Source organism: Chelmon rostratus, chromosome 13 (genome assembly GCF_017976325.1).
Source record: "Chelmon rostratus isolate fCheRos1 chromosome 13, fCheRos1.pri, whole genome shotgun sequence".
Classification (NCBI taxonomy): Eukaryota; Metazoa; Chordata; class Actinopteri; order Chaetodontiformes; family Chaetodontidae; genus Chelmon; species Chelmon rostratus.
In genome coordinates, this window is record NC_055670.1 from 11,194,529 (window position 1) to 11,217,998 (window position 23,470).

Here is a 23,470-nt window from a genome sequence, read left to right on the forward strand (position 1 = left end):
ACCTCAGCGATGGTAAATTCACTCGGGCTGTTGAGCTAGATGACCTGTTTATTTGGACTTGCAGAGCGCATGTCTCGGGCTCCTGGGCCGATCAGTGAATATGCTGTACACGGTCTGCCATGACGGCTCTCGCAGCCAAAATAAGCAACAGTAACTGCCAAAGAGCTGAGCACGGGGAGGAGAAGCATGTCTATTTACTGCTCGCAGCAGCTTCAATTACACAAACAGCAAAGGGAACTGGTTAAGGATTATTTTATTACTTAGCATTTTGTACAGTTTCTACCATGGAAAAATAACATGTAACATAAGACTGTATTTACAATTCCATTTTTACAAAATGTCTTTACAAGATTTTCTGACGGTTCAAAAACTTGAGACTAGAACACACAAAAACATACACATTCACACACATCCAAACCAAACTTTGTAATACACACATAAATAAATATAGACATTCACTGACTGTTCCACGACAAATATTTCTACAGCCAAGAACATGTACAATTCATCATTTCCACACAAGTTATAATTTCAGTAATAAACATTACATATTACTCCCAATATAATTCTTTGTTAATCTGTTAATGAAATATTGCTAACATACTGAAAAGAGGTAACACAGACATTATTTCATGCCAACAGAATGCTAACGGTTGTCATGCAAAACCATTACGAGCTTTCAATTTGAAGCAAGTAATTCATTTACAGTTCAAAAATCAAATGTACTACATGCAACATACTATGTGAAATATTCTGGGTTAGACAACAATGACTTTAGTTACATTATCCATCAGTACTGACTGTATGCCTAAGCGCCTCTTTAATGGGTAACACAAAATAAATAGATGAATTTCTACTTTTCTTTCTCCGTGAATAAACAATTGTTTTACAGTTCTGGCATTTCCCGCCATCCGTGTTCAATCAACTTCAATCAAGCTGTCAAAGTAATTGTTTTTCTTTAAACCATGAACTAATTGCTTGTCATTAATCACCTCATTAAATCCGATTGAAATTTTGTTGCTGCGTGCAATCGCAGCTGGATCGCAACGATTTTAGGGCTTCATCACTTTTGCATTTCAGATCGCCCTGATGAGTTGGGGGGCGCGCTGGGAAGCGGTGTGCTAACCGGCGCAGAAAATGAGACCTTGCAGCGTAAATTTCACTGTACAGACCGACCGTCCGGTGACACGCGTCAGTCAGGACGGAGGGGTTACGAAGGAACAGCTGACGTGTTGTGGAGCCTGGAGAGGATGGACCCATATTTCACGAGCAGGGGTGGGGAGGGGTCAGTTCATGGTCTGGTGCGCTGTGTTTCTGTTTGGTTCCACATTCCTTCCCTGACAGACAGGAGCAGAGAGCCACGGGTACTTCTCCCTGTTGGGTTTGCCTCCGCTTGCAGCTCAGTGTCTCTCGACTGATGGCTTCTGGTGGTGAGAGTGGTGCTGCCGGAGTCTGGGTCCTGGAAAAACAAGAGATCTGTCAGATGCCACTTCAGCGACTCAGAGCTTAGTAATAACTGACGATTTTTCAGACGGTGTAAATGGGCTTGTTGCTACTTGCTGCTGGTGGTACATAGCAGTGATTAACCTGTTATCTAGGTCATAAATACTTTTTACATCCTCTCCCTCTGCTGAGCTAAACACTCAGTGCTCAGTGTGTCTTCTCTGGAAAAACATGCTGCCTAACAAAGAAATGTGGCGGAAGCACAGCGTATTTTAATGCTGATTCTTTGGCAACTTGGGGGCAAAGGAAAGAAGCTATAAACACAACATTGACATACTGTCCCCTCATAAAGTTGATATTGTGAGTTTGTTGGCAAGCAGCTGCCTATTTACACTTCCAGCAGACACAGCATGTATATAAAGTCGTGCTTTTGGCAACCTGTTGCATGTCAGATCAATATTCCTGAATGCAAGATCAATAATCACTTTTCTTTTAGCTTCGTTTGGCTCTCCACTGATTCACGAGGGAAATATCTGACTCGTTAACTGCAACACGCTCCTCTGTGCTCACCAGCTAGCATTTGGTGCCAGGCAGGTAGGGTACGCTGGGCTACTAGAGGTGCTTTTTCTGATACAGCATCTGGAAACGATGCCAACGAGAGCAGCGAGAGCGAAACAAAACAGTAAAGTTGACATCTGGAAAACAGTGAGCTGAAAGATGGCAAAATGCTCTGTAGGGCTGAGGGAATCTGCTGTAACTCTCTGTGGGTTCATCACTTCGAGCAACCGCTTTCACAAACAAGCGATCCAATGCTGTTATTGAAATCTATATCGATCATACTTAAAGGAATACTTTTAACACACTGTATTTTGTTTGTTTTAAACTGTAGTGTAAAAATGTGCAGATTTACAGCGGGGTGTGCACCAGGCTATTTCTTGACTCTGAGGAGTTGCCAGGCAACGAGTTTATTCGTGAGCTTAGAGCCTCTTTCACACATAGTTGCCGGTAAATTACTGGGACAACCTTTTAGGCACTGCTGGTAATTTTCACATGCAGCTACATTCAGGAACATTTCCTATTTTTTTGCGCCTTTTCACATGCACCATGGCAATGCCAGAGCAGATGGGGAAAGGGACAGTCCAGCAGATGGTGGTAAGACCTGTGGATGCCAAGCGCCATAAAATTTAACATAAGAAGAAGAAGATGAAGCAAGGCTGGTTGTACTTGTATACGGTGGAGACGTCTCTTATTATTGTCAGGAACGTGGGCGGGCGAGGAGCCATTTTTGTCTGCTGCTCTTGTTATTGATTTAATATCGAACACGTTTGCGAGACGAGTAACGTTTTTCAGGATCTGCAAACAGTAAAAAAAAAAGGTGCAGTGTCACTTGGACCATTCCGCCCCATCCCTCTCAGAGTGGTATGTTCCATCTCCACAACTATTTGGGTTTTAATACGGGTGTTCCTGCCTTTGTCTTTACCCTTTACCCTTTTCTAGTCCCTGCAGCGTTACTGCTTTCATTCACAACACAGCCGGAGTTTGCCCTCAAATGTTAAAACGCCAGGGAAACTGGCGGTGCAGATCTCCCTGAATATTGATCCCTGCTCCTATTCACACATGACCCGATGCAGGAAATGTTCCTGAATATTTCAGGGATTGACTGCATATGTGAAAATGGCTTTATAAGTACAGTGGATAGACTTTGTCACATTTGGACAGAGTCAGGTTAGCTGCTTCCCCTTGATTCTTTGTGTTAAACCAGCTGCTATATAGCACAGACGTGAGAGTAGGATCAATCTTTTAACTGTCACCAGGAAGCAAATAGACAATGCAACAATAGCCCCAACAAAAACTTAAAGATATAGTCAGAAAAAAAAAATCACATTGGTGGACATGTTGAAAAAACAGATACTAAATATGTTTTTAAAATCCAACAAATTTTCGGGCCAGTTAAGATACAACTCATTATTCCTCAAGATGTTCGTCATAGCAACAGGTGACAGCAACTTACGGTGTTGAATAACTGGTAAAATGTTCGGGGTCTGGAAGGTCTTGACAGTGGCAGGACCCTCTCCTCCGGTTGTTATCACCTGCACCTCCAGTCTGTAGTAGGTGGACGGCCGCAGGTTGGACACGACCAGCAAGTTATGATCCTGCCGAGCGAGGGAGGAGAGCAGCAGAAGACATGCAATCAGTTGAAATACGACAGAGCGTGCCTTTGAATTTGACAGGGCTTGAATTTGAATGGGCTGTAAACCAGGGGAGTATCAGCTGCATAGCTGTCTGCGCACAAGCCACAGACAAAAACAAAGACTTTGTTTTCATAAGGCTTGCTGTCTCTCTTCCTCGCTGCCAGCTTGATAAAGTGTGCGGTGGGTGGTTTTATTTATAGACAAGCTCCAGAGGCTGGGAGGTGCAGATAGGCGGAACGTGTTGTTGATGGAGCAGATTATGTCAAAGCGCGGCGTTTTCAGAGCTCTCACGGAGGATGAAAGAGGAAGACGTGAAGGCAGATGAAAAGGTAGAGGAGGAGAACTTCCAGCAGGACACAACACTTCCTCAGATCTATCCCTGCGTCTGTCTACACACCGCCGCTTATCACAAGATTCATGCAAAGAGGCCACAACAGTCTTATCTTTAAATCGCCCTCACCTCTGACAGATGCTGTGAAACGAAAAATCTGAAGATAGGACACAGTGTCCTACTGCAAGGGACGGTTTACTGACTATATGCGACAGAGCATGTCCCTGTGGTAGGAACTGCCTGTACTCCACAGCTCATAGACAAACACCAGTCCTGCTTTAATGAAAACAGACTTACTGGAGGCAGAATCTGGGACTGGGAGATGATGCTGTTGGGCAGGCTGTTTTGCCGGCTTTCAGTGGTGATCTCAGCCCAGGTGACCTGGAAGCCTGTGATTCGCTGGTGGGGAGCCACCCTGGACACACGCCACAGGAAGTTGCCGGTGATGTTTCCCTCGTTGATGGAGAAAGATGCCGTCAGGTTCTCTGGCTTAGCCAAAACCTTCGGAAGCCCTGTAGCTGTTGGGAGAAAGGTGGTGTCAGTCGGGGTGCTGATATCAAAGGAGTAGTTCAACATTTTGGGATATACTGTAGGCACACTTTTTTTTTCTTGATGAGAGTTACCCCCCAATTTCCACCGGGCGTGATCTGTGACACGTACGACGGAGCTGATCACTGCCATTCTAGTCAATGAGTGCATTTCCACCTGTCGCGTAGTGTCTCCGTTTTTAGAAGCATACCAGAAGCGGATAAGAAGATTGATACGTCTCTCATATCTGTATGCAAGCAGCTGGTTATCTTAGCACAAACTGTAAACGGGGGAACATCTAGCCAGACTCTGTCCAGTTACCAGCCCCCATAAAGCTAACTAATTAATAAGGTATATCTTGTTTATTTAATTTTAACAAGACCCAAAGTGTAAAAACTTAACCCTGTGCTTTTTTTGTGTTTTACATGCTGGACAACTTTTAAACTGGTTTACTTCATTTGCACCATCTGATACCACATCTATAAAGGGAATCATCCATTGTTTGAGTGACTGAGAATCAGTCATAACACTTTATTACAGCGTGCATGAGTCATAGTGATTGTTTCCTATAGTTGCCGATCAACCTTATGGTGACAACAAGACAATAAACAAGGTATAAAGTGCTGACTAGTGAGCTTTAGAGGTGCTGGTACGTGGATTTTGTTTCCGGTCTTTATGCAAAGCTAAGCTAACCAGTTGCTGGTTTTGGCTTCATATTGACTGACAGACATGAGAGTGGCGTCTATTTTATTCATCTATTCAAACAAATATGACGACTAGTTCCCAAAATGTTGAACTCATGATTACCGTGTCTGCACTAATCCAGATGGATCTCAAAATGCCCTTTACGCGTCAAACAGCTGAACACTCACCTCCCTCCCCCGGGCAGGGGATGTGTTTGTGAGTCTTGCTCCGGATGGTGGCGCAGGATGGGGTGAGGAAGGTGGTGCTCTCGTCCTTGGAGCGTCTCTTGGACTTGAGCATGTGAACGGTGACTTTGTACTTGCAGGAGAACAGCAGGCCTGGGAGGTTGATGTAGTTCTCCTGAGCCAAGAAACACATTATTCAGCCCTGATGACTTTGACATGTCACCGAGGTCAGGTCCCATGGAGCTTCAGAGATAATTAAATACACAGCGCCGGGGCAGATCACATTCCCACTAAGGCCTCAGGAACATGCCCCACATTACAGGACCACTTTGAACACTCACATGGTCGGGGTTAGACCACTATTCTTCTATTCAACTTACAATAGAAATGATGTTTTTATCGCTTCCACATGTGGCAAAACACAACGAGATCTTAATTAAGAAGCAGCAACCAAAGTGAATTCAGACAATGAGAATGGCCCGTAAATCCATGATATTGAATCCTGTGCAGCAACACTCATTTCAAACTTTAATCATCTATTGATCTTACCAAAAAAACAGCTTTCTCATCTCTTATCAAGGAAACAAAAAAATTCCCGCTGACTAGTGCATTTAGATCTTGCATTTGTAATAAAGAGGTCCTACATTAACAGGCAGTCCCGTGAGAGAGGGTGTGTGTACATTCTCTCTGATATGGAACAGCTTTGATTAAAAGTGAATGAGGCGCTGTGCTCACATAAAAGCACAAGCCTGGAATCCTTCCCAGCGATCTATAGAAATTGGATGTATATTCCCTAGCAACCAGAGCGCCGGTCCCCAAAGAATGTGTTGATTGCCAAGCCTCTGCCATCCTGTATCAGCCTGAGCCCCAACAGTTAACCCCCCCACCCCCAGACTCTCCCAACGCCTGCACAGATCCTACTACACCCTAAAAGAGAGCCCCATGCAGGAGCACGGCTTGGGCCGTTGGAGGCGAATGATCCCCCATTCCGGGAAACACTGTTTAAGTAAATGTGTTTTATTGGCCAACGCACCACATGTCCGACCACACGACTGACTCATAATATTCAAAACAACAGCCAGTGATTTGCCCAGTGCAAATCCAACGCAACAGGGCTTCAGCTCACTCAGTGGAGCGGTTTCTTTAGCCGAGCTGTCCTTTCTAAGCATCAGACAAAAGGTTCGGCACGTGCTTTGCATAGCACGGAGCTGCTGATCGAGCGACAGCTCTGCACGAGGCGCTCTGTGATCGGACCCTCAGCTGGACGGGGCTGGGGACTGACCTGCGTGACGGATTTTTCTGGTCCTCGGGTCTCGTTGTGGCTGCAGTACTCCGGCATCCACTGGACGTGGTAGCGACTCACGGAGGGGTCTGAAACAAAGGGAGGATGAGATGAGAGACTGTCACACAGCAAAGACACAACTCAGCTATCACATCTTTCACAATTTTAATTCAATTCAATTTTATTTATATGGCGCCACGTCACAACGGATGTTGCTTTCCATACAGAGCAGGTACACACCAAACTCTCTCGCTCTAGGTGGACATCTTTCACTATTTTCTGACTTTTTACAGATTAAACAATCATGCAGTTAATCAATAATAAAGATATTCCCTAGTTTAATCTGTGGTGGAGACAATTCTATTTACTGTATGTACGGTTGTCTAGTTTAATCTAGAACATCAGACTTATTTGATATATATATATATATTTGAAGCTGTAAGGTTGGAGGTTCACTCCCTGACCTCCTCCTCTACATGTTAAAGTGTCTTTTAGCGGGACGTCAAACTCCATACCGCTCTAGATGTACGTGTGTTCATAAAGGTGTAACTGCCTTTCAACAGAAGCATCAAATTACCGTATTTTCCGCACTATAAGGTGCACCTAAAAGCCTTTAATTTTCTCAAAAACTCACAGTGCGCATTATAATCCGATGCGCCTTTTATATGGATCAATATTGGTTAATTATGGCTATCGTAGTCAGGGGGCGTGGCCGAAGTAACAGCGGTAAATGTGTAAAGGGCATTCCACTCTCTGCGTGCAGTTATCCTTTTACTGGCGCGTGCAATCAGCTGTCAACCTGAATAATAAAATGACTATTTCACTGAACAATGAAAAAATAGGAATATATGCCAAATAATAGGCAATTAAAATATTTATCACGTTAACGTGGTTAATGTGATTTCTGCTCCTGAACCTCAGCGCACAGAGTCTGCACATCAGCGCTGTGCGCCGTCACCTGCATCTTTACGCAGGATAAGCTGTCATCTGTGAGCGCGCGCGGGGTTTGTTTCAAAATGAACGAACTAAAATAAAATACATTTTAAATAAATGCTCATTAATTATTTTCAGGCTCCGGAGCCGCAGGTTGCCGACCCCTGATCTAGTTGATGCATAATGCAACCCCAGACACCACAGTACGGTACTTTCTGTCAATGCGCCTTATAATGCGGTGCGCCCTATATATGAAAAAAGTTTTAAAATAGGCCATTCATTGAAGGTGCGCCTTATAATCCGGTGCGCCTTGTAGTGCGGAAAATACGGTAATGTAGTCGAGTGTAAAGAAGAACACTTTTGCCCCTCTATCTCCTGAGTACAAAGTATAAAGTGGCCTGAGATATCTTAAAACTGTACAGTACTTGAGTAAATTTGCTCAGTTATGTTACAACACTGCGCTCACTGAACATTAACCAGATATCAAAAGACAATATCGAAAAACACTCCCTATCTGAGATCTGATATCAGCATTTCCATTATTGATGATCATGATATCCTCTGTCTGTGAAAATAAAAAGAAACCACTTCCTTCTTTGTCTTTGCATTAGTTTATCAACATGACTTTCCTGTTTCCTTTTGTCCGCTGAAGGCTCAATTCCCAAACCAAACTTCCCTGCTTCAACTTTAAGGATTTGCATTCTCATCAGCGGAGCGGCAGCCTTGGTCATGCTGGGACACAGCAGCTCTCTCAGCTGCAGGCCCCATTCGCTTACTGTACAGCAGTCCCCCCCCCCCCATGAGCTCATCAGCAGTGTTTATCCGCCCATCACCCTCATCTTGTGTTACTAGATTTATTATTCATTCAACTCTGTCGCTCGGATATGTGAAATACTTCTCCGATTAATAATTGAGTTATGCTACGTTCGCCCGTCGGCGCAGGGCCTGGGTTGTAGTGGGGAGATAAAAGGGGTCCTTTGAAGGCTTAGACACAGATCTGGCACTAGGAGCCCCTGAGGTCTTTGGAAGCAGAAGAGAGGAATTACAGGGAACCAGGAAATCGGGAAAAAATAAACAAGATATGCTTAGCCGGGTCTGGCGGAGAGGGGAAGTGGTATGTAAAACAAGAAATAGGACATGGAAATCAGGTAGAGAACAGAACCTCAGCGGCGTTCGATAAATCATGACTGGAAGCGAGCCTAAGAAGTGCCGCCACCGCCGGACTGCTCTCTATTGTCTGGGTGTTGTTCAGACAGTGATATATTATCTGAGCTGGTGTACAGTAAGGCTCTCTTTCGCCTGCTGGAGACTTCCCAGAGGTCAGGCTGCTTTGGATCACAGAGACAATGCCTGGGAGTTTAATCACGGTTCGGTTAACCTGTCCCTTTTGTCCGTCACACAAACCAGATGTCCAGAGAGTCCTGCTCTCCAGGCCATCTGCATGTCTGCATGTTAACAGTAGTGGAACCCAGGTTGCCAAGAGCCAAAGCCCGGGTCATCTGTCAGACTAATGAGCGGCAGTGGCACATACACATACTGCAGACCAGCACCGCAAACAAGAGGCAGAGAAAGACGCTGGACCGGGATTAACTCCGCTCTGCAACACTGCGATCCCCCAGCCATGCTTGATCCCCGTCAGCATCACTCAGCTCTGAGTCCAGGCCAACCTCGCTAACAGCCCTGGGCCAACTCCATCTTCCCCTTCTCTCTCGCTCTGATTCAGCAGTTGGTGTCTCACCAGGCCTCTCCTTCAGCCAGGGTTTGCATTCTTGACTCTAAGATGTGGAGTTTGGCTGAGGCGATGACATATATTAGTAACATAACATAGACCAGTGAATGGGACTTGACAGGTTACCCTGAGAGCATGGCTTTCAAGGTTTCCATATTTCCACTCTGGTATTAACAGAAGGGTTGGGGAATGGACGCTGCTGGGGCAGGCATTCCTATAGGCTTTAACCCCTTGCGGAGCTTCAACCCATGACCGGTTCTGTTCCCTATGACATCAGGTCTTGTAAAACAAAATGGGGCGCTAACGCGAGGGCGAGGATCTATTAAATACAGCTGTCAATAAATCCCATCGCACGGCTAAGCTCCGTGTGTTTATTGTTCTTTACTAAACAGTGGCTCCGCTCTACCAGTCCGTGTGCAGGTTTACATCTCCCAGCTCCCACAAAGACACATTGTTTCGTTTATTTCATTTGCACCATCTGATACCACATCTATAAAGGGAATCATCCATTGTTTGAGTGACTGAGAATCAGTCATAACACTTTATTACAGCGTGCATGAGTCATAGTGATTGATGGGCATGCTGGGGTGCTAATTGGATTCTAACAAAGCTATAAATCAATACAGTGGAGTGCATACCTCCCCGGTTCTTCCAGTAGACACGGACCTGCAGCTGGCCGTCCTGGTAGAAGGGCGTGCCCACCTCTAGAGGGCCAGAAGGGCGTTTGGCCAGGGTCGAACCGAGAGGGGATATCTCCTCCTTCTTTGACTTGAGCACTGATTTTACTGGGAAGAGAAAGAAGAAATGTTTGCTGCTGTAGCTAAGACACAACATCGACTGTGTTGTGGCAAACGCTCCAGCATGGAAACAGAAACACAATTATTTCTTTGTAAGATCACAGCAGTTACAACACGTTCTTTATGCGTAAGTGTGGTGTAACTCCTCGGGTACACACAGCACTAACACGGCCAAGGTTAGAGGTTCAATTCCCTCTAGAGCCACACATGCTTAAAATGTACACACTCGTAGCACTGAGGCTTGGTCTGTGTTTCCAGAACACATGGGAGACCCGAATGAATGCAGATGTGCCGTCTGCGTACCTCGGCCTTTCCTGCTTTTTGCAATTCTCACAATGATTGTTGGCCTGAAGACTTGCGGTAATTTAGGAAAACTTAACTCTCAAGGAATACAAACAAACAAGAAGGGAACTGGATTCTCCTCGGTCGGTTCAGCCAGTCCCATATGGATCGGCAACCGCAAAACTGCGGCTTCATCGGGTTCTAGTTTGATTTCAGGTGGTGCATGACCCTGCATGTGACTCTCATGTGCGCCTTCAGTGACTATTTGGTTGCCACATAACCTTGGCTGCATCAGTTTCTGGTTGGACCCTTAAACAACACTCAGTTGTTTTGGATTGCAGTATGGGAAGCATACTGCAGTATAGTATACATACATATACTGCCATACTAGAAGCTCTGTGGTGATTATAGGTAAATGCTCACAATGTCAGAGCTAAAATGCTAACTTTTACCAGGTTTACAACATTCACTATCTTAGTTAAGCGTGTCGGCATGCTAACATTTGCAAAATTCACCAAACACGAAGAGCAGCTAAGGATGATGGGAATGGTTTGGCAAAGATTTGGTTATAAACCAAAACTTGACAAAGCAAATTTTTTAGCCAGTAGATGTTGAGATATTTCACTGGATAAATTAAATCTTTGATCTGTTGGTGGCGCTAGATGAAAAGTTGGAGCATCATCGAAGTGATTAGGATTCATCTTCTGAGATATTTTTCTTTCAGGCCCAAAATAGAGGACTGACCAACCGACATTGCCACATAGTGAGTTCAAAACAGAGAAGGTCCGACAGCTGAATGAGCAACAGGAGCACCAGTGTTTACCTGACTCATTATTCTGGGTGGTGCTGAAGTGGAGAGAAGCCTTGGAGCTCTTCAGACGCACCTGTCCCCAGTATGTGACGGCCTGCAGCTCCACAGTGTAACTGCTGTTTTGTTGCAGCCCCTCCAGATCCACCCAGCTCTGAGCCTGCGACAACACAAAACACTTGCATGTTGGCATTTCTGTGTTACCACACCGTCACTTGAGCCCTGTCCCGGTCCCAGTTCCAGCACAGCTCAGCCTGGGCCGACCCGGGTCTGTGGGAAAGCCCTGCTTATTAAGAACACATGTGGAGCTGAGGAAGGTATCGTGGAGAGGAGATAGCCTTCAGGGCCTCGTGAGGGAGCCATGTTATCAGAGCCTCCCAGGGCTTCCTCACTGTGTTTGACTTGCAGCATTCCACCGTCAGCGTGGGCTTGATGAGTTCTTGTTATTGACTGTGCGTGTTTTGACATTCCTCTACCAGCAGGCTGCTTTCAAAGCCCCGAGGTGCCAAAGTGGAAACCAGTAGTACATGTGTCAATAGGTGTCTGGTGTCTCCCACCTCTTTCTCCTCTGTGTTACATCTGCAGTGCATTTCATGAGCTAATTCAGGGGAAGACTCTGCAGAGGTGTGTGTGGACTGTCTAGACAATCCGTCTTCCTGCTTTTCACAGATACTGAGCCACCGGTATGTCAGGTCACATGTTCCTGAATATATTGCGCAAATGGCCAAATTCATTCAGTTATTCATGACACAGTCTGTGATTTATTCATCAATGATCAAGTCTATTCAATTTATGTGTGTTTACTGGCCCACTGCTTCAATCTGTGACAATTCAATTAATGTATTTTCTGCGTAAAAAATGCAATACTATCAAAATATTAGTCTAGTTACACAAGCCAGGAAGTCTAACTTTGTTAGCTCTTCGCTTGCCTGATTGTTTAGGCTTTTATAACCAAATTATGCTTCTCCTTCTTTGTGTTTGTAAGTGGGGTCTTTATCGATGAGACATCCCAGACAAAACTCTTCTTTCTGGTTGGGCCGAATAGTTGAGATTGTTCCAAGGAATTAAGACTGTGCTGTTTTCATTAAACATGATATTAATGCCATTATTAGAGAGAGTTTCTTGGAAGTCTTTAGCCGTTTTGTCCTGTTTTTACTGAGTCTCCCCTTCGTCTAGACACACTCTGTGCATTAATGATAATAACAGGATAGGAACTGTGAGTGTAGTTATATAACCACTTAACTTTGAAACTGCTGATATCTATCTTAAAATTAAGACAAATAAATAAATTAATAGGCCGATGTAGCGCTTCAGAAAATAGCTGAATTACACAATCAAACACTGAGTAGGAGAAAACATAAGCTCCAAAATACCAACTGCACACAAAAAAAGAGAAGTGAACAATACAAATTGAGATATTTAGGAAACACAGACCTTGAAATTTGATTCATAAATATAAATAGGGCTATTTATCAGACTTAATATGTTTTCTTTTAAAGCTTAACAGAGCGTTTTAAGGGTTCTTTCATCAGTGTAAGGAACTGAAACAATGAAAAGCACATTGTCTCAATCTGTGTGCGATTGATAGCCTTGCAAGTACATATAAATAAATGCAACTCCTATCCCACGGTTAGCCTCTTTTTCCACCGCAGGGCTACATGGATATTTACAGTGATGCGTCGAGGCTAGAGGGGAAGATGCTGAGCTAATCCTGTACAAGACTGTGAAGTCTAAGAGAGCGGAAAAAAAAAGCGAGAAAGAGAAAGAACACATCACCAAGACAGGGAGAGAAGATTACCCCGTTGGTGGTCTTTCTCCTCTTCTTCTTGGATGGCACCATGGACTTGGTGGGCACAGTCCAGCTCCAGAACACTTTGTAGTGATGTATGGGGATGTCGGACTCCTCTGGCAGGGTCCAGTTGAGACGAGCTGTCACCAGGCCTTCGTCTCCCAGCGTCACGTTGGTGACACGCAAACTGGTCGGGCCGGGGGGTGGGGAGGGGTCTGGAGACACAGCAGCAACATGAAACAGCACTGTCAGCGGTAAGCTTTTTAGTGCATCTGCAGACATTTAGGGAGGAAGACAAAGGGCCTCTGGTTCTTGTATGTGACAAATATTGAGCCAAGGCAGTTTTCTCTGGAATATAATTTCAGGGTGAATGTATTACGGGCTGAGGCACCTTTCAACACTTGAGGGTTAGCGCTGCAGTTGAGGAGGGGAACCAGTATGACACTGTGTAAAGTAATTAGTCCTCCACTGACAATCTGCCATGAGATGTTATGACAGGTGTCATGTCACGTCCATGACAGCGTTCGGCAGGACCGAGAGCGCAGGTCAGGGGTTAACAAACACATGCTGCTCACTTTGGCTCCACACTCAACATTCCTGTACTCTAACTAATGTGTGTGTGTGTGTGTGTGTGTGTGTGTATGCTGGTTCTGAAACTATCAGTGTGTGCTGTGACCCAGCCTGCTGCCGGCTGCTGATGTCAGCCTGGTGCAGGAGGAGAGGATGGCCATATGCCAGACGCCGGAGCAGAGGGAATAGCCCTTTAATGAGAAAATGATTCACGCCACAGCCCGGCTGGCTCTCGCTCTCCCCTGCCCTCTCCGACCTGACACACATTTAATCCATCCCAAAAGCACAACTGGACACATTCTTTCTCCAGTCTGGTTGTTCATACCAGCTGATGTTGGCTGCGCAAGATAAATAAGCCGTGGCTTTCCTACAAATTGCCCTAACAAAGTATAGTAGTGCAAAATTGCAATCAGATGATATGGCCGTGCTATATAAATAACAATGGCATGACAGAATGGCCAGGCGCTCATCAAATTCATGACAGCTCCCATCAATCTATCAACGTTCTGGCACTGATTGGCCTGATTGGAGATCGGTTTCCATCCCTGCAGCTGAATCCTTTTCCCACCTGGTGTCTGACTCTGTCTGACAGCCATCCAGAACGCTCTGGGGAGCAAATGTATGACGAAGGCTTGACAGGACAGGTCAGCGCACACAACCACACACACACACAACCACACACACACACACACACACACACACACACACACACACACACACACACACACACACACACACACACACACACACACACACACACACACACACACACACACACACCCCGCCGCCGCCGCCGCCACCACTACCACACACATTAATACAAAAACTAAAAGCACAGGTTTTTAGTATTTGGCAGAACTTGGAGAGTACTTAGGCTGCCTGCCAGCGTTCCATTACCAAACAGCTTCATACATATTCATGAATAAAAAACACAATTTTGAAAAGATAAGATAAGATTAAACTTTACTTATCCCCAGCCGGGGAAATTTGGGAAATTGCCATAAATTGTCCGATGTGCACTGCGCATTGGATAGAAGAAAAATGAAAAGTGGTCCACGCAAGGCAGAAACTATTCTCCATGATATGCGACTGCATACAGCTGAAGTGGCGGGCACGCTGCTCTGCCTCCACATGTCAAACAAACACACTGTCAAGATTAAATCTGATCCAGCTCAGATTCAATCGAGACACAATTCAATATTCACAAACCTGTAATGCCTGGGAACCGCGCAACAATTGGCCGCTGCCTTAACAAATGCCATGTGCAGCACAACACTGTGATTTAGTGTCATTCTGCATTGACCGCGCGGGGCAGAAGAGCGGAGCAGGAACACAGGATGCCATCCGAGCCCGTTCACTAATCTGTGGCAAAGATCTGAAGCGCGCCTCGGTTACGTCACCCCCTCTGGAAGCAAGACAACACTCGCATTCATTTGAAACCTGCAATATCCTGACTAATTCAGACGTATTACATTTTATATGACTGTAAAGAGGGGGAAACCCCTCCTTTGAAGACATAAATGAAGATCTGGTTGCAGCACAGAAAAGAAACGTCCCGCGCACCCGGTCCCTGCTCATTACTCGCATTCTACTTGGCATCGGCATGAATTCCCCGTTCCACTTAGCTCGCTGGGTGAATGTGTGGGAGCACTTATTTGCAATTCAGGTTAACAAGGTAGGCGGAAGAATTCAAAGGCTTAACACCTGAATACATTTTTAAATAAACACTGAGCAGTGTCAGTCAAATGTAAGTAATGCTAAGTGTAAGTTTACAGTCATAATCTGTTTGCTGCTGCTTTATGGAGTCATGAGGTCGGACGGCTTAGTAGTGGATCACACAAAAACGTAAACATGACTTCAGTTCTCACTAAAAATCTGCCTTTTAATCCTCTGAAGAGATGAAAGGTGCAAAGTGCAGGTGAATAAAAGCAACATTTTTTTCCTTTGAGTCTGGGATAAAGAGAGCTTGGCTGAATATTCACCACATACACTTGGTTTGTATGATCAGAAAGATAGGAAATCAGGTTTTAAAACTCTTTCCCAAAGCCTCCACCTGTTCCAAGGTCTTAACCATAACAAATGGAGGGCAATGGGTGTCAAACAGGAACTCAGTCACAAAGCCAGGCCACACACACACATGCAGAAGTGCATACACACACATAAACACACACACACACACATACACACACACACACACACACAGACCGACCTCTGGAGGAGCGGAAGTGTTTGCTGGGCGCAGTGAAGCCGCGGGTCCCGTGGACATTGACTGCAGCAACTCTGAACTGGTACCATCTGCTGGCTCTGATGTCGGCCAGTTGGACGCGCTCCTCTGCAGTCTGAGGGACAGATGGGGGGGGGGAGCAAACCGCAGGGGTCAGGGTTCACGCAGGGTCACAGCCCCGTGCGAGTCTGCTGCCACATCAGTCATCTGTGTGTTTCTTTTTGCCAAACTTTCAAAGACACTGTGACTGTGAGGAATGTGCAACCGCGTGCAACAGTCTGTCAGCGCAGCGCAGCACTTTCACAGCTGTAGCACGCGGCACGCTGGGACACGTGACAAATGTCTGATCAAAAGAGCCACTCGCATAGCAACATCTGATGGGAGCTGAGGGCGAAAACGTTTCATCTTACTGACACGCTGCAGCATTCTGCACGTGCGGCGTGCCAACTCCTACCTGCGCCACGGTCTGCCACTCGGTGGCATCGTCCTCGCTGGGGTGGATGCCATAATTCCAGCGCCGCTGCACCACGTAGAGGACGGGCTCCACGGAAATGTTGAACTTGGAGGACCAGCGGATCTCCAGCTGACCCGACGGCTGCTCCGAAAACACCAGCTCCTTCCTCGGCTTCAGGGGGACTCCTGAAAGTGCACACGCGAGGAAGACGATACCGTGAGAGGAGTTAATATCACCGCTGCGTGGAACCATATAGGTGAACTTCCAACATGAAATTTGTTGTTTTCCTTTCTTGGGTGGAAAGTAAAATGACACCATCAGAGTTGGACAGATACAGATTTGAAAATGAGACATGACCTCACCGCAATAGATTTAATACATGCTGTGGGTCAACAGCATCATCTTTCTACTGTGACAGATTGTGATATTTCCTGGACAGAGTGGTGTGTTTTAGTTGCTGCGCTGCTTAGTAATGACACACATAGTTTATATCTAGGTATGCGAGATGGCATGCGGAACGTCTCTTTCTCTCTCCTTTGCAGGCACAGAACACACCAGTGTAAACATACACACATGCACGTAAAGTTCATCTGCATCACTGCGCTTCACATTCAGCCTTTCAAGTGGAAGCCTATGCTGGCCATGTGCAATAAATTAGAGATTTATTAAGCGCAGGACTGGGCCAAATGCTCAGCCAAGTCAGACTGACTCTCTCAAGTGAATTTATTGCAGTGGAGACATAGTGAGTTGTTGATTGAGCGTCGGGCATAGTGATAATGAGATGGAGATTGGAAAAGCAAGTTTGGAAGTACAGGAGAAGGCTGAATACATCCCACAGTTCTCAATAAATCAGCCAGCACTTCAGACCATTATGTTGGACCTCTGTCGCTGCTGAGCGGCCCACCACCACTCCGCATTTATCAACAGCATCAACACACGCTCAAGGCTACTGCGCTTCACGTCGGTAAACAACATAATCAAGACTGTGTTTTGTATGCAGAGCACTTCATCTACTTCTATTCAGTCCTCATGCAGGGCATGTAAAAGTGATTGATCGATGCATATAAAGCCGTGCAAGATGGAGGAGGGTCCTTGAGCCACATGCATATGGAGTCAGTATTTTGTTTTGTCCCGCTGATAACAGCTTTCTGCATACTAACAGCTGGGGGTCATTGTGCTGTGGTTTCACAGCTCCACAGTCGAGCGTGTGTGCGAGATGGTGTGTGCGTGAACGAACGTGTCACATTTCCTGCGCAATAACCGACACCAAGGTAACCACAGCATTCCTCCTCTCCCTCTGTCTTAGCTCATCTTCCCACAAAGTCACACAAGCACTCCTGCAAATCACAAACCACACACACACACACACACACACACACACACAGAGCATCATTCTTCAGCAATACGCGGGAGGGCAGCGACTACACTTTCTCTCAGCTTGCTCTTTCCAAAGATAACTTTTCGGGCGGTTTTGGTCCAAGAATCATACAGCGTTCATTTTTCAATGGCCGCACACTTACTCCAACCCATGATGTAACTGCTGCTGAGGCACGATCAGGAGTACGGCGTCCATTCATGTCTTAATCATGCCAGCAATTACACTCACAGGAATATAATTCTCAATACTCACGCACATACTGTCATAATGATTGCTCTAATTACAGGGGGTTGGGGAAAACACTGCAAATACTCGCAGCACAAGGACTTACAGTAAACTGGGGGTGGCTGACGGACCGACGTGCTATCTGACTTGTTGCAACAGTGTCGTTGAATTTAATTTCATTCTGACATCTACATTTTTCACATCGCTCGCTTAAACCACCCACCAGGCCCTCTGCCAGGTTCTCTCACAGCATAGCGTAGAGCTGTGCACTGCTTTTGATCAGAAAACACGAATAACAAGTTGGATTGCATCACATGCGGTGTTATTTCTTCCAAGGAATGGAGAAAATGAGAGAACTAGAGAGGAAGATATGGTGTAGAATAGCCTGGTAAAGCACCTATTTACATACAGGCACATCTTATTTTATTTTAAGCACCCCTCCGCGAATACACAGTGGTTGATGTGTAACCGCGTCGGGCTCTATTGATTGAAGAAGAAACAAAAAAAAGAAGCTTTGCTACACATCAAAAGCCCAGTGGGGGTCCAGCGTCTCAGAGATCCTTAAGTTCTTCTCTATCGGGGACATACACATGGGCTGGGGACCCTAACCTGAAGATACACACACACATCTGAGAGTGATCTCAGTGGGGGGAAACGCTCCATTTCTCCCCGCTTGTGTTTGCTAATGGCTTCCAGCATCATGGCTCATCATGGCAGAGCCTACACACACAGACACACATTCGTGCACACACAGAAACAATTACGCTCTTCAAACCATGAGCAGCTAATTAGACCTTTAACACTGAGGACCAGGACGGGAATTCCATCCGGACTTTCACCAAAAGGCTCAGTGTAATTCAGTGTAAATGCAGCGCTGACGGCGACCCGTCATGAGCTCAGTGTTTGGACTAAACCAGCGGGCCGGCTGCTTGATTTGAAGGTCTCCCGGCGCGGTGAATGGTCTGCATTGACTGGGTCACTGTACTGAAATTTTCAAGGTTACGCCTGCTTTCATCTTTCCCCCGATTAACGCGCTGCTCACCTTTTGAGCATGACATCCACCATAAAGTCCCTTGGGATTTTCTTCCAAATCGAATATAAATGCTAGCACGCTCTTCCGCGCGCACAGGCTCGAACTCAAAATCACATGCTCTCACCTCGCTCGGTTTAACGCCGCACGCAGAGTGACGGCGCCTGCGCATACTGCAGTGTGATTCAAAGCATACACAGCTACAGTCTATCACTGCTGCGGTTCAAAGCTTGATTTCAACTCATCTTCCACTGGTCTCACTTCAACATCTCCCCAATGTTATGGCCCCAGGCTGCCAGCAATTGTGTGCTGATAGTGTATATAATACAGTTCCAGCTCCCATCTTCAAGTTCAGAGGCTCTTGGTTGTCTCGCTAAACGAGTCAGCACCCTCAGAACATCAGGCCGCCTTGGGCAGCACTATTAAACTATTTTACTGGAGCTCAGATTCTTGGGTACATCTGTGTCTGTGAAACCCTCCGGCTAATCCAGCAAATTCAAGGCTGGAGATTTATTCCAATTTACAACAGAAACAGCGTGAGGGATGTGTGGGTGAGGTACAATACACAGACATGAAATAAAGATTTATGATTCTCAGCAAGTTGTCAAAAATTGTCCAAGATAATCTGCAATTTGCGTCATTGAGATTTAAAATTAATGTTTCACAGAGAGGGATTAATTGGTTCAACGCTATTTATGAAAATTATGCAAACTGCAACAGTTGATCACATTAAAACGCGATGTTTGCTTTGGACCATTACCAGATATGAAACGTCATTTGCTGAATAGGATAAATAGAGAGGGGGGGGGTCCATAATTCAGCTGACGAGCCGTGTTAATTTGCTCTCTTGTAAACAGCACTGAGAAATAATTAAATAAAGAGATGAGATGCTGAGCGCACGGACAATTAAGCAACTTTACCAGTGCACACAGTCCAGCGTTTAGACGCTGTGTGCATCCGAGTCTGTCGACCTGGCTCGCCGCAGACCTCCCCTCTTCCTCTCATTAATGCTGTATGATGTTTCTAATGTGTGGTTCAGGTCGTAATTTAGCAGCGCATTTTCATTTAACTGCCACAGATTGTTTTGGCCACTTAAACAAGTTCTGAACGCCACATCAGCATGCCACTTTTTAATACAGTCATGCATAATATGGCGAACTTGTTAGCAAACAGTTGCTAATTTACACATCCATCAGTTCCAGAGAACTGAACTTCATTTGAAATTCTAGCTGAGATCCCAAAGTTTTCAAAGAGACTAAATAAATCAGGCTGAATTTTAGGGAGAGTCCTCACGGTTTGCATATTTCATTCACTTCAAACATCATGCACCTTCAATAAGGACCTGCAGCAAGTTGATACAAAATGTGGGATTCTTTGTAAACGGAAATAAAATGGGAAAACTGCATGTCAATGGGGCAGTGTCTCTTTATGATTTTACCAAAACAAGGGCTTCAAATTTGTCTTAAGAATATCTAATGATGATGCATTAAGACATCACACACCTCACAATTACATAAATTGTTTGTGAGATTAACAACATGCATATTAATGTCCTAGTCTTTTATTCTAAATTGAATGCAATACAGTAACATAGGGGCATTATATTCCTCAAGATTTTAATGAAATCAAACCCTGTTGTGGTACTATTTATGGTTTCAGGAATAGTTATTTAGTGCATTTACATTCTGAAATTACCTGCCTGTGGCGGAGTCTGCCATTCCCCCATGCATGTATGTAATCCATCATTCCCTTTTATCTCATTGAGAACAGCCTCTCTGTTTACTGTTTACTCTCCTACTGGTGTTGCTTCACATTAACAGCCTTCAAGTGGCGAAACACAGGAGGCTTTGATTGCGAAGCAGTCACAGGAAACGCAAAGTATTTGTCCCCAAAGTAAGAGCCGACAGCTACTGTTCATCAAATGATACACTACATAACAACCATCGGCTTTAACTGCTGCAGTGAGCTGTTGGATGAAGAGCTGCAGGCTGCAAATCTCAAGCTCTTCAGCGAGGTAACCAACTCCTTCTCCCGTGCCCTGCAGTTATATGGAAAACTACTAAGATGAAACTAAATGAGCTTGTTTGGTTGCACTGCAAACAGAAGCTCTTCTGCTGTATTTCTGACAAAGCGGCTGCTAAAGAAGTGTTTGCATTAATATTCATTAAACCGCACACGTACCACCAGTGACCACAGGTGTCGCCAAACCAACCAGGAAAAAAACCTTGAGGATTATAACTTTAAAAAACTATTTGTCGTTGCAAAATCATCTTGCAAGTTAGGTGTTTAGCATTACCTTTGTAGAGGTTCTTGGGCAACTGGCAGGTGTGGCCACAGCCGTTGGAGCAGCACTTTTTCACGGCTGAACACTCTCCATCCTCCTCACAGCTCTCCACGCAGGCTGCCGCAAAGCCGCTGGCCTTCTCCGGGGCAGGACAGTCGCCCTGCTTCACTCCCTCTACTGACTTCAGGAACTCGCAGCTCGTAAGACACTCATAGTGCTTCTTGGGAAAGAGGGGCTAAGGAGTAGGAGGAGGATGAAAAGGAGGAGGAGGAGAGGAAAAATATATGTCAGATTACTTTTTAAGACCAACCTGCCTGGCTGCTAACAGGCAGCTCTGTGAGCTAACAGGGAGCTGTCCTGTTTACATTTCAGCTCATGACTCAGTGGAGCGGCGAGGACATTAAACAGCTTTGATTCAGCCTCACAGAGTGTCATTACAGCGCAGAAAGACTTACTTCACGCTCCTCTCAAACTTTCCTCTCACTGAATTTTCCCACAAAGTATGCAAAGCTCAAACGCTCGCGTCTGAGGCGACAGCATTTGTGGTAGTGACATACCTCGCATAAATCCTGGCACTGGTTTTCCTTCAGGTCCCAGGATTCCTTGCAGGGCTCCAGGCACTGTGAAAAGGAGAAGGGTGTCAGTTCTTCAAAGAGCCAGCCACATCAAAGAGCCACTGCTGTGGAGATGGTGCTTTCTGCGCTCGGGCCCTGGCTGTCTGACAGGCACTTCACTCAGCCGCTTCCCGCGCACGTTCGCAACGACCAGTCACGCCTCCTCTTGCTACAGATGCCCGGCACACCTTCAAATGACATAAACAATCTCCTACAAAAGCAAACATGGGGCAGAGGGCTTGTCAGTTATGACGCGCCTCGCGCTGTGTCTACAAACCTATTGATGCTTGGGTGTACCCTGGCAGATTCCTTCTTCATGCCTCAACACTACTAGCCTCCCATACTGTCGCTTCTCCTGCTCGTGTCTGGGCCTGATACTCCCTGGCGCTGGCACCAAACTCCCCTCTCTTTACCAAGCCGAACAGAGAGCACTTAATAAATGATACGCTTGGTTTAATGTTCTTGGGATTCCCTCTTTTAACACGTGGAACAAATTTGCTGAACGCTTGGCACAGGCACGGCCGAGTCATTTTGCCAAACATAATGGGATGATAAAATTTAAAATGAAAGTTTACCAATCGAGTCAGGATCCTCTCGCTTTAAACACTGCACCCTGAATGAATCAAATTCAATAAAACGTAACATAACACAAAAGCTCATGCATGTCCAATGGAATCAGGCAGATGCTGCCGCAGGAGGGGAGGGGGGGGGCGTTCAGATAGAGGCGAGGGTCTTCTGCGCTCCTGTTGCTGGCCACTCGGAGCCGGTGTGAAAGAGAAGAGCGAGCTTAGTTCAACCACTGCCAGGCTGCTTCTGTGCTGCACTGGGAGCAGCCCAAACCACACCAACCAGAGACCTGCCAAAGTCACTCATTCAACTCCATTTAATTTAGACTCCTGCACCAGCTACAGTACTAAGACAAGGCACAGCAGTAAATTTTCAACAAATTCGCCTACATTCCTCATCTGGGACAGTCCAATATGTTCAGTGAGTGGGAGAGGGAGGTACGATGGAATAGATATGGAGGTCTGCCATCAGCGGAGGTCCACTTTTGGCTGGAATAAAAGATCATCAGTACAATATGTAGGGTTACGTAAGGCACAATATGGAGGAGTGGTTAAATGAGGGCACCTACTGTAGCGAGTGTATTTAACGCAAAGTTGATGCAAGAAATGTCACATCTCAGTCAGGGGGCCGGGGTTTTATTTATGACTTTAATTCGCTCATTAGCTAACTCTGTCATTATTATGCCATCGCCAGTAAAAAGTCTATTTGCTTTTTATGGAGTGTGGTGGACGGGCGCATGATGAAACGTAAACCTTGCTTCTGGAGGAACACGCTGCAATCAGGACCACGCACCCGCCTGCCAGCGCTCAATTACACTCAGCCCCGGCGCTCTGCTTTGCCCAGCCCTGTCTGGGGCAAAGGAGAAGCCCTGTGTGGACAGTGTGTTGAGTGTTAAACAGCCGGCTCCGGAGGGTGGGAGGGAAGGTATTTTCTTAATTACTTCATCGCAATATAGATATCTCTCTTGTGATGACATAAAATGTAACATGCCAAAGGGAAACTTGGACACCTTGGCAGGAAAGCACGTAGTTATGACAGCTGAGAGCTCCAAAAGAAACTAATGTGGTTTCTCCAGAGCTGATCAGGTGAAACCGCTGCAACACCTCAGAGATGTAAGATGACATATGAGCTCAATTCCACT

General features: G+C 45.7%; 1 protein-coding gene across 1 annotated transcript in view; it reads right to left on the bottom strand.

Annotated features, from left to right (window-relative positions):
* Window positions 1-236: 236 nt before the first annotated feature.
* Window positions 237-23,470, bottom strand: part of LOC121616192 (anosmin-1) — a 41,367-nt gene continuing 18,133 nt past the window's right edge. Inside the window, exons 3-14 of the mRNA XM_041950885.1 lie at window positions 21,706-21,768; window positions 21,161-21,383; window positions 16,232-16,416; window positions 15,763-15,892; window positions 12,993-13,198; window positions 11,210-11,354; window positions 9,946-10,092; window positions 6,646-6,734; window positions 5,367-5,538; window positions 4,264-4,484; window positions 3,455-3,596; window positions 237-1,459 (exon numbers count right to left, since the gene is read on the bottom strand). Coding sequence (XP_041806819.1) covers window positions 1,401-1,459; window positions 3,455-3,596; window positions 4,264-4,484; window positions 5,367-5,538; window positions 6,646-6,734; window positions 9,946-10,092; window positions 11,210-11,354; window positions 12,993-13,198; window positions 15,763-15,892; window positions 16,232-16,416; window positions 21,161-21,383; window positions 21,706-21,768 — 1,782 coding nt within the window. The 3' untranslated portion in view covers window positions 237-1,400. The remainder of the gene's footprint in view (window positions 1,460-3,454; window positions 3,597-4,263; window positions 4,485-5,366; window positions 5,539-6,645; window positions 6,735-9,945; window positions 10,093-11,209; window positions 11,355-12,992; window positions 13,199-15,762; window positions 15,893-16,231; window positions 16,417-21,160; window positions 21,384-21,705; window positions 21,769-23,470) is intronic.